This window comes from Bombina bombina, chromosome 2 (genome assembly GCF_027579735.1).
Source record: "Bombina bombina isolate aBomBom1 chromosome 2, aBomBom1.pri, whole genome shotgun sequence".
NCBI classification, from domain to species: domain Eukaryota; kingdom Metazoa; phylum Chordata; class Amphibia; order Anura; family Bombinatoridae; genus Bombina; species Bombina bombina.
The window spans coordinates 319,495,940-319,508,202 of NC_069500.1; the positions used below are offsets into that span (position 1 = coordinate 319,495,940).

The 12,263-nt window shown below is 36.5% G+C and overlaps 1 protein-coding gene across 1 annotated transcript in view; it reads right to left on the bottom strand.

The window, feature by feature from the left end:
• LOC128648791 (oxysterol-binding protein 2-like) overlaps window positions 1-12,263 on the bottom strand; it is a 731,192-nt gene that overhangs the window by 272,216 nt on the left and 446,713 nt on the right. The window contains 1 exon segment of the mRNA XM_053701658.1: window positions 4,589-4,787. Coding sequence (XP_053557633.1) covers window positions 4,589-4,787 — 199 coding nt within the window.

Below are 12,263 nucleotides of genomic sequence, written 5' to 3' on the forward strand. Positions count from 1 at the left end.
TTATATAATTTGTGGTCTGTCTGTATGTGCTGAATAAATCTGTTTAAATAGACTGGTGGTGCTGCTCTTTCTAGTTCGTGCCATTCCTGAGTTATGATCTCTGCTATACGGTCTGGAACTGGAAACAATTCCACAAACGAAGGTACATCATATACCCTATTAAGTTTACTAGACCTCTTTGGATTCTCATCTAAGTCGGATTCTTCCAAAGTAGCAAGAACTTCCTTTGACAGTACTCGGACGTGTTCTAACTAAAATCTGAAATTAATCTCCTCTGAATCTGCAAATTAGTCACTACAGTATCAGAATCTGACACGTCTTCCTCAGACACTGAGGAATCATCCTCATCAGATAGCTGACGCAGCCTTAGCGGAGTCAGAACCCTTATTAAAATCAATATGTTTAGATTTCCTCTTGCACTTACCAGCAATCTTTAGAAAAGCTGATAAGGCTGCTGAAACAGCAGAAGTTATCTGCGCAGCGAAATCCCCAGGTAAATAAACACCCCCAGGAGGTTGTTGAGAGGAACCGCAGTGCACTACATGTGAAGCTTGGGATGATTGAGGGGAAAGCTGAGGCAACGCTGGAATTTTTTTTTTCTGGAGACAGAAGGCTCTGGGGGAGAAATCTTATCTTTAAATAATAAAGTCTTATTTAAACAAGATGAGCAAAATTGCACAGGAGGAATCACCTGAGCCTCCAAGCAAAACTTTAAATTCTCATTAGTGTACATAATAACAGTGAAACAAAAAACCCTTATAAGATTCACTAGCCCTATTAAACAATTTAAACAGAAAAACCTAGACACCTTTAACCTCCAGTCTGCGAAATCTGGAAAAAAGGAAGCGCATATCAAACGCGATCACATGACCGCAACTAAAAAGAAAATTGTGCCACCAGACAAAACGGCTTGAAATAAACTTCCTGAAAATTGGAAATAAACGTAGAATACCGGCTCCGATCACATGACCTCTCAATTCTCATAATACCCTGCCGAGAAACTCCGGCTAGTGAAAGAGTAAAAAAACACCTTGTAAACTAAAAGGAGGACTTTCAAACTCCCATTCTCATAGAGCCCAGACACAAATAAAACCCATTATAACATGTCTCCTTAGCCTCTAAAGTTCCCAATGCAATGTCCTTTAAATGCTCCCTGCCCATTAAATATTAAAGCACATACATTTTCCCCTGAGCACATCCACAAAGATCTTCCAGGAATAGAAGTCTTCAATTAACTCCTAGAGTGCTGGTACCTTCTAACCTAGAAGGGAAGCACTTACCTGTGGAAGTAGCTGTCAGGTAGTGAACAGTTTCTTAGGTATGTCAGATCACTCCACATCTAACAGAGGGCTGTAGAAAAAGAAAAAAAACTGAGTAACCAACTCTGGTTTTCTATCAAAGGGGTAGCATCTGTGTTAGAAAAAAAGCAAGGACCACCTCCTTCTAACTGTTAAAATCCACCAATACTCTTACTAAAGAGATTGAAATGGACACAGCATAGCCCCAATCCTTGCTTGCAGGGAAAAGTACCCATAAAAGGATTAAAAATCTTCAGACACCTTCTTCGCCATCCTCCCATGATCAAGGCAAACAGAATGACTGGGGATTATGGTTAAGGGAAATGATACTTAAAGGGACATTAAACCCATTTTTTTTCTTTCATGATTCAGATAGAGAATACCATTTTAAACAACTTTCTAAATTACTTATGTTATCTAATTTGCTTCATTCTCTTTATATTCCTTCCTGAAAAGCATATCTAGATAGGCTCAGTAGCTTCTGATTGGTGGCTGCACATATTTTCCTCATGTGATTGGCTCACCCATGTGCATTGCTATTTCTTTAACAAAGGATATCTATAGAATGAAGCAAATTAGATAATAGAAGTAAATTGGAATGTTTTTTAAAATTGTATTCTCTGTCTGAATCATGAAAGAAAATGTGTGGGTTTAATGTCCCTTTAACAGCTCTGCTGGGGTGAATATCCCACTAGCAATTGGAATGATTTGTGGACTCTCCATGCCATAAGAAAGAAATGTATGCTGCTAGGGGTATTTGCTACAAAAAGCTTAAGAAACACTGCTTTATGGCAAATGTCTAAAATAGCCTCTGAAAATTTCAAATATCAGAGGAAAAAAATAATTCCATTAAAAGGGACTTAAAGGTCATTATAAAAATCACAAAGCATTAATAACAAACTCTGATGTTGCTCTATATGTGGAAAGGGACCACTACTCCCGGTGATTTTCGATCTCTCCTAATCTGTAAATTTCTTTTCACAAAGGTAATTTATGTTTTAAAAATAAACTATAATTTCATTAATGACTTTTATGTCCCTAAGGATACGAACAATAAATAAGCTTTACTCTATTCATCTCGCTAATACCTCTCCCACTCAATCTAGTCTACTTTTTTTAATACTAGGACAATGTTTCCCTATTGGTATATATTTTCCATTCTGTACCTGAAAGCCATTTTTCATCTCAGTATAATAATGTCCTTTGTCTATCCTCAGTCACTCATGGAACACCTGTCCCTGGTTTACGTACAACATAAACAATTATCCACCATTGCTTACTTTATAAACACTACCTTTAATGTGCTGCAGTATTAATTCTAGACATTTTATAAACTTGAGTCATATAAATGAGTCATATTTATAAAGCAATGATATAGATCGCACACAGCAGGGCAGATGAAAGGATTTCTGAAGCTCCAGGCAAAAATACAATTTCCTGCTATGTAAACAAAACATATCTCTTAGTCTTGCTTTTATATTTATTCAGTATACATTTCCTAATTTAATAATGCTTATTTTCTCTAATGTATTTAATGCCTTGCTTTTCAATGGATCATTGTTAATAAAAATTATGTTACAGGGAGCACTAGAAAGAGTGGCTATCTGAGGTCACATTTCATGGCACTAGAGTTAAGGAATCCCTAAGCCAATGATAAGTGATTGGACTCATTCAGTAGACTACATATGCATTTAATCCATTATGTGTGGGAGTGACTAAAGTAAAGGGACACATGCAATACACTTGATGAATGAAGGAGGATAGATGTAGGTAAACTGAAGGGAATTGTTTTGGGGCGTATCTGGAAAATTATATTTGATAACATATAGGTAGCCACTGTAGGGACTGACAGAGAGATATGGGTAATTGATTGTTGAGTTTAATGAACCAGTCTGGCAGCAGTATTCATAATAAACGGGAGATGGGACAAATGTTGGAAATGTGACAAAAAAGTAGTTTACATAAAATATTGTGATATGATACAAGCAAGTGAACTAATTTTTTGGTGGTGCCCTGGATAAGGGAAGGGCAAATGCTAGAAATGTTGTCTACATGAGAGTGGTAGGGTCTAAAGTGCTTGGCTATAAGCAGTGAAGGAGATTTCTAACTGGAAGACAGAGGGGACCTTGGTAAAAGTGTTGATTTCAGAGTTCTCCACAATGAGTGAGAATTTAGGTGTGGGAAACAGCAAAGGAGGAAGCTCAGTTTTTGGGATATTGATCTGTCAGCAGGGTGAGAACATCCACAAGGAAACTGCTGAAAGTCAGTTTGTGCCCTGGTTCAGTAAGAAGAGTGTCAAGTCTAGGGAAGGAGTAATAGATTTTAGTGTTATTAGCACACAGGTGGTGTTAGAATCCATATAAACTAATACATTTCCTATGGTTTTGATACCAGCCATCAATACCCCAGGTGTTAAGATAACCAGAGCAGATCTGTGCCCTCTTTATTTTCCAACCATCATGATCCCCTTGTTAAAGGGACATTCCAGCCAAAATTGGAATTCACATTAATGCATTTCAGTTTTGAATAGAAGCGTTTTTTAATATGCATGTATTAGCTATTAGCAATGTTTGCAATAAAAGCTATAGCTGTTTCAAAAGTGTATCTAAGTATGCACTGTGCACTAGCATTTTAAACACAACACTTGCTCAGAGAGCCTAAGGTGCTTGTGCCATCTAGTAATGACTCAATTTGTTAATTGTGGGCATGATACAAGCCCCGCTGGCGCTCTGAGAAGCTGCAGTATTTAAAATTCTGGTGCACTGAGAATTTCTAGCTATGCTTCACGTACACATGTAGAGAAAAATGTTAACACTAAAACAGTGATGACTTTTATTAGAAGCATTTTTGCCAATACATATATATTGCAAATATGTTTCTATTCAAAGATGTAATTCACATATGTGCATTAAAATTTTGATCGGAATGTCCCTATTACAAATCAGATCTATGCCACATTTATACATTGAAAATACATGTAAACAAATCAGTGATAAATTATCTTAAGGTTTCCTTCTTTTCTATTATGTTGCCTCCTAACTGCCAATGTCATTGCTGCTGCCCAAGGCACTCATGGAGATATCTCAACAGAAAATGGTAAGTACCAATCAAGTTTTCTAAAATGATAAAAAACATTAAAAGCCTTCTGTATTTCTAATACCCACTAAGGTGTAGTATTTCTCTTTATATCCAGTTCACAAGAACCTATTCTCTCATTGATTAATAATGCCGCCACAGGAAACAGTTTTTCATATTTTTCCTCTATACCGAATATAGTAAACTTTTCTCACCTTTACTAGTGTTTGGAATGCCCACAATGTTGGAGGTAAGACGAGGGGCACCACGACAGGCACGCTCCAAACTGTTATGCTGCTTCGCTAGTTGCTCAATAGTCTCTTCCAGACGGACCCTTTGCTCACGCTCATACTGCAAGGCTCGGTGCCATTTCCGGCTGTGTGTCTCTGCTAACTCCAAGAAATCACGGCATGCCTAACCAATGGATAACCAGATACATAAAGATTAATCAAAGGAATCTAATAATATGAGCCATATGATAAACTCTATAAAATGAATTTGACATTCGTTTTTAGATTAAATCAAATAGATTTTTATAAAATAAATATTTAATGTATCTATAGGTGTTAGGCACGGTCAAATACATTTGGCCATCTTCCTAGAACCCAAAAATTCTAGACTTACTCAAAAATTATGAACATTTTTCATAAATTAATATATTCCCAACTTTCTGTGTAGTACATTTTAGAAGTTTAAATACAAAGTACTGAGGTAAGTAATATTTGAAATGTAACTCTTTTGCATAATGTAGTATAGCACATGCACAGTTTCCCAACATATTTTGTCTATATATGTTACTAGTTTGGGTTTCCCAACATGGATGATGCTTACAACAACACTTTGATCATTTTTTGTCAGATGTGGATACCACATTTTAGAAGCCCTGCTGTATAGGTTGAATAATCTTGAAAATTAGGAGCCAGGGTTATATTCTAGTAGTACTGCTAGCTGGATTCAAGGTTTGGTTACACCATGCTCCACAAAATACAGAATTCTCATCTTAGGCATTAAATATTTTAAAATATATCAGAAAAAAAACATTAGTTAAATATGAATTGGCCTTCTTGAAAAAAATGGACATTAAAAAAAAAATACAGATATTTCCATATCTTGACTTTTACCTTGCACTACATTAAAGAATTTTCTACCCTTAGATGCTAGACAGAACTCCACCCTACCCACTTTGTCTACTTTAAAAATGAACCCTTTACCTGTGTGTATCATACTTAATGAATTCCCAAATACTCCAGTAGGAACAGAAAGGAAGGGACACTGGTGAGCCAAGATATGGAATATGTATATTTTGTTTTTTATTTCCAATTATATTAGCTCAATCTAGACTAACATTCACCAGAAATGATATAAAAAACAGTGAAATCAAGGGTGGGAAAGGAGGAGAATCAAAAACACGTATGCTGCAAAATTAGTTTATTTCTGAGAAAGAAATGAATGTAAAACTTTTCAGCCTTCTCTGTCATGGGAAGGGAAGGTATCTATAGTTTTTCAACTTATGATAAATATCTGAAAGCCTGACATCTGCTTCAGCAACCCATGTGCTACACACAGCTCTATTATGATAATCCAACACAAACATTCTTAGGGGCCGATTTATCATATGTCTGTCCAACATGATCCGCTCAGCGGATCATGCCCGACTGACATCGCTGAATGCCGACAGTATACGCTGTCGGCATTTAACATTGCACAAGCAGTTCTGGTGAACTGCTTGTGCAATGCCGCCCCCTACAGATTTGCGGCCATAGCAGGTGGTGTCAATCAATCCGATCGTATTTGTTCGTGATCGGATTGATTGCTGTCCGCCGCTCAGAGGTAGCGGACGAGTTAAGGAGCAGCGGTCTTTAAACCGCTGCTTCTTAACTGCTGTTTCCGGCGAGCCTCAAGGCTCGTGCAGAAACAGATGTATTAGGCACCATACAGTGCTTAATAATTCGACCCCTTAGTCTGATATAGGCTTTTGACAGTGAATTGCACAGCCCATCACCTTTCCAATGTTTTAGAGGTATTATAAATCTAGTGCATTCACACCCCTTCATTTTTTCACATTTTTTTATGTTGCAGCCTTATGTTAAAATGGTTTAAATTAATTTGTTTTTCAGATTAAAAAAAAAAGAAGAAACCAGCATAACGCTGCAACATAAAATGTGAGAAAATGAAGAGGTCTGAATACTTTCTAAATGGACTGTAAAACTATTAAATTATAGTAAAACAATGTTTTCCTTGTTTTAAAAATCCAAAATAATTTTATGTGAAATTCTTGAACATTCTAGATAAAAACTTTACCTTTGTGGAAAAACAGGTATTTTTATATTTTTACCAAGAGAGCTTGAATTTTCTAAACCAAAGGCAGAGCCCATAGAGACACAAATGATCCTATTTTAGTTTGGATATAAGCCAACTAAATCTCTAATTGTTGAAGTTCCCATTTTGTACCAGGCACAAGCAAGCAGATACTTGACATTTCAAAGCGCTTGAAGAAAGTCCAAGTAAAAATATATTATATCTAGGCATAACTAACATGTCAAAACCGGGCAAATACCTTTGAAAAGTGTAAAAGGAAAGACGTTCAAATGGTATTACTCACTGGTGAATGTTAATCTAGAGCGAGTCAAGATATTTACTTTTGTGTAAGGTTCAGGAAAAAAATAATTTATAATTGGGGTTACCAATATTATACAAAACCAGCATCATTGTGAAAGTGTTCAAGTCAAAAGTATTTTCATAACTAATTAAATAGTTACATTACTGGGCATTATAGAAAATCTGTAAACCATTGGAAAAGAGTGGGAGGAAGTAACTAAACCTTACATAAGTTACAGGTCTTCCTTACTTTTTCCAACAAATATTTCAGTATATCAAGTAAATTTGATTTATTAAGTGATAAGTGTTGCAAAAGACTTTGAAAAACAAGCGTATGGGACCCCACTGTAGTATTTTATTCAATTTAATGTTCATTGACTTGGAAAGGTCAAAAATGTTGAGTAAAACAAGCTAAACATGGGATGTTGTCAGCTCAGTTAGGGTCAAGTGATTATAAACACAATACTGCTTTATCACACAGAGTTTTAGAAGAACAATCCCATTCACAAAAGAAGATTAGCGTGGGCTCTGCAGAAATCCATTTCTATAACATATGCTAAATGCTAGCTGAAATAAGAAGTAAAAGAGGATGAAGTACAACAAGGGAGAAAAGCAGAACAGTTTAAGGGACATAAAAGTCAATTTTTATTCATGCTTAAATGGACAGTACACTGTAAAATTGTTTTTCCATGAATGTATTTTAAATGACTTGTTATACCAACTGCAGGGTATACAATATTTGAGAAATTGCATTTTCAGGGTTATTTGTGTATATGAAGTAGCTGGTTTTGTGCTTTTAAACCACGGCCTATTACAATGGGTTGAGCTTCAGGTAATATCAGATCTCATTATGTTATCACTTTTATGTACACAGACTTGCTTCCTTATCTTATATTTGTCTGGAACACCAAAGCTCAGTACATAGAGAGAACAATGGAATATTATCATTTTATTACTTAACTATCATGCCCCCCACTGAGGGTGTAATCTCTTCTGCTGGCTGTGTTTACTTAGGCTTGTCAATAGTGTATACGCCAGTATCAAAACTTTCTGTATAGGTTGGGAAACCACAAGCTAAATCAGCTATTTCAAATGCTGAAATATGAGTAAAGGAGCTACTTGCAACCAATTTAATACACTCTAGCAGGTAAAAAGGATAATTGGGAATAATTTAAAGGGGAGAAAGTTTTTGGGTGAACTGTCCCTTTAACATATATTAGCAATGAACCATGGCATCTACATGTGATATAAAAGTATTTAATGTATGTCAAATTGTAACCTTAATAGGAACATTTACAGATCCAGGGATACTCCCCTTGAAAATCCTCTGTCCAGTCTATTTTGTGATGGCCAATCAGTGGACATAAGTAAATTAGTTTGATGACCTCAATAATTTTACATTTGTGATATGGCTGGCAACCCTGAAACAGTAAGTATTGTGCCAGATTAAAATAGCAGTGCTAAGATATTTAATTAAATCCACATAGCGATAGGCTGCAAGTATTTGCAATTCCGCTCTCAATGGGAAGCATATTAGGGTGTTTGTGCCAGCACCAGTGGCTATGGCAGCAGATTTGGGGGGGGGGGCAGCACATCTGCCTTATCCTCCCTCTAAAAGCCAGCACACAGTACAGCAAGCGATAAAGTGCAGGCTTTTACAGAGAAGACAAGGCACATGTGATGGTTAAGGTCGCTCTTCACAGGCAGTGCTTCTTAAAACCGTTGCTTCATTTAGAGACGCTGGCATTTTTGCAGTGGAAGCATTCTTGGTTAGCTAGCTTTCTCTGCATTCACGAACCCACGGAGTATACAGTGAATAGACATTTAAAAAGTTTAATTACTTGAATGATGGCAATTACTTTATGTTGTTGCATGTGAAGTGCAGTGATTGTTTCAAAGTGTATTCTTCTTTCCCTCCCTTCCTCTTCTCTCTCTCTTCTTTCCCTCTCTCCTTCTCTTCCACCCTCAACTCCCTTGATCCTTCAACTCACTCCCTCCCTCAACTCCCTCCCTTATTTCCCTCCCTTCCTTCTTTCTCTCAACTCCCTCCCTTGCTCCCTTCTTTCACTCTTTCTTTCCCTTCCTTCTTTCCCTCCCCCTTTTCTCCTCTCTCTTCCCACTTTTCTCTTCTCTCTCTCTCTCTCTCTCTCTCTCTCTCCCTTCCTTTTTTCCTTTCCCTCCCTTTTCTCCCCTCCCCTTCTTTTCTCTCCCTTTTCTCAGGGAGAAAATGGTATGAGATGCATGCAATTCAACCCACCAAGTGTCCTGCTAGCCCATTTTCTCTTGAATTGTTTTTTTTTTTACACACCGACCTGTCAGTATATAGTCGGGTTATAATACAATTTATTTAATAATTATTCTTTAAAATAGCCCCCAATTAAAATGCATATACGAAACAATTAAAATCATTATTTATTCCTAAATTCTTTACGATAAGTTAAAGTTATAAACACATTGAATTATATTTATAGAAACCAGATTATGAATCAAATGATACACACTTATGCTGTTATAATATTCTATACAAAGATCATAAAAATATACCTTTACAATTTACCTTATTCAAAATAGTCGTATTAAAATACCACAATAAAATACTAGAATCTTCTGTTATTAACCAATAACTCTAGTTCAATGCCAAATATGGATTGCCAACTTACTTTGCTTAATTAATAACTACCAGAGATTTAATCACAATAACCAGTTTATGTACAGTTCACTATAATGACTGACTTATAAATCTGATGTGTAAAACCTTGTCTAGCAAATAAATTATTGTTATCTACAATAAGACAAATTCTAATATAGTTTTAAACTACACAGGATTATGAATATGAGCTTAAAATACAAAGCGTGCTCTTTAAATTTACCAGCTGTAATCTAACTATTTCCTTAGAATGCCTTTGATTTAAATATTATATATACTTAACAGTTTCTTATACTTTACCCAAATAACCAAATCAATGTTTCAGCTTCCAGAATTTCTGGTGGGTCATCTATGGAGGATTTACTCACAATGTGCAAAGATACAAGTCTCAAAGAGAATATACTTAGCCCAAGCGTATGTATTTTTCTCTCCAACAGTTAATGCTTCTTGGAGTCTGTTCATGTATTCCCCTGTCTTAGAGTGTGTATGCCTCTTTATCCAAAAATAAAGAAAGCCTCCTCCTTTTCCTTAATCACTCCCACAGAATTTTGATAGGCCCTCGGAGCTTGTCTTTGGATTGGCCCTAGCGGAGCTGAGCATTGATTGGCCCTATGAGCTGAAACATTTGATTAGCCTACCGGGAACATATGTTTTAAACAGTCAATTCGTTTGGCTGCCATACCAGTCTTAATCCCCTAAGGGGCAGCAAACAAAGACAAATGTTTTAATTTGTAACATTGCTAACAGTAAACTATATAATTTAATATGTATATTTAGTATATTCACTATTATCTGATATTAATAAACTACAGGGAGTGCAGAATTATTAGGCAAATGAGTATTTTGACCACATCATCCTCTTTATGCATGTTGTCTTACTCCAATCTGTATAGGCTCGAAAGCCTACTACCAATTAAGCATATTAGGTGATGTGCATCTCTGTAATGAGAAGGGGTGTGGTCTAATGACATCAACACCCTATATCAGGTGTGCATAATTATTAGGCAACTTCCTTTCCTTTGGCAAAATGGGTCAAAAGAAGGACTTGACAGGCTCAGAAAAGTCAAAAATAGTGAGATATCTTGCAGAGGGATGCAGCACTCTTAAAATTGCAAAGCTTCTGAAGCGTGATCATCGAACAATCAAGCATTTCATTCAAAATAGTCAACAGGGTCGCAAGAAGCATGTGGAAAAACCAAGGTGCAAAATAACTGCCCATGAACTGAGAAAAGTCAAGCGTGCAGCTGCCAAGATGCCACTTGCCACCAGTTTGGCCATATTTCAGAGCTGCAACATCACTGGAGTGCCCAAAAGCACAAGGTGTGCAATACTCAGAGACATGGCCAAGGTAAGAAAGGCTGAAAGACGACCACCACTGAACAAGACACACAAGCTGAAACGTCAAGACTGGGCCAAGAAATATCTCAAGACTGATTTTTCTAAGGTTTTATGGACTGATGAAATGAGAGTGAGTCTTGATGGGCCAGATGGATTGGTAAAGGGCAGAGAGCTCCAGTCCAACTGAGACGCCAGGAAGGTGGAGGTGGAGTACTGCTTTGGGCTGGTATCATCAAAGATGAGCTTGTGGGGCCTTTTCGGGTTGAGGATGGAGTCAAGCTCAACTCCCAGTCCTACTGCCAGTTTCTGGAAGACACCTTCTTCAAGCAGTGGTACAGGAAGAAGTCTGCATCCTTCAAGAAAAACATGATTTTCATGCAGGACAATGCTCCATCACACGCGTCCAAGTACTCCACAGCGTGGCTGGCAAGAAAGGGTATAAAAGAAGAAAATCTAATGACATGGCCTCCTTGTTCACCTGATCTGAACCCCATTGAGAACCTGTGGTCCATCATCAAATGTGAGATTTACAAGGAGGGAAAACAGTACACCTCTCTGAACAGTGTCTGGGAGGCTGTGGTTGCTGCTGCACGCAATGTTGATGGTGAACAGATCAAAACACTGACAGAATCCATGGATGGCAGGCTTTTGAGTGTCCTTGCAAAGAAAGGTGGCTATATTGGTCACTGATTTGTTTTTGTTTTGTTTTTGAATGTCAGAAATGTATATTTGTGAATGTTGAGATGTTATATTGGTTTCACTGGTAAAAATAAATAATTGAAATGGGTATATATTTGTTTTTTGTTAAGTTGCCTAATAATTATGCACAGTAATAGTCACCTGCACACACAGATATCCCCCTAAAATAGCTAAAACTAAAAACAAACTAAAAACTACTTCCAAAAATATTCAGCTTTGATATTAATGAGTTTTTTGGGTTCATTGAGAACATGGTTGTTGTTCAATAATAAAATTAATCCTCAAAAATACAACTTGCCTAATAATTCTGCACTCCCTGTATGTGATCAGCATATATATCCCATTTAATATAATTGAAAATGTACAATTGAGATCAAACACTAGTATTATCAATTCTATGTTAAAATAGAAAACATTTATATAGACTTCCTATACATTCTACTTATAATATTTTGAGAGATGTATTCAAACTTATATTAATATTTAGTGCATAACCATATGATATGACTTAGGTCACCCCATGCAGGCAATCCTGTATTAGCATCTATTAGCCCCATCTGGAAGATAGAAAAAACAAAAATATGTTATATATATTAAAAGGAAATTAT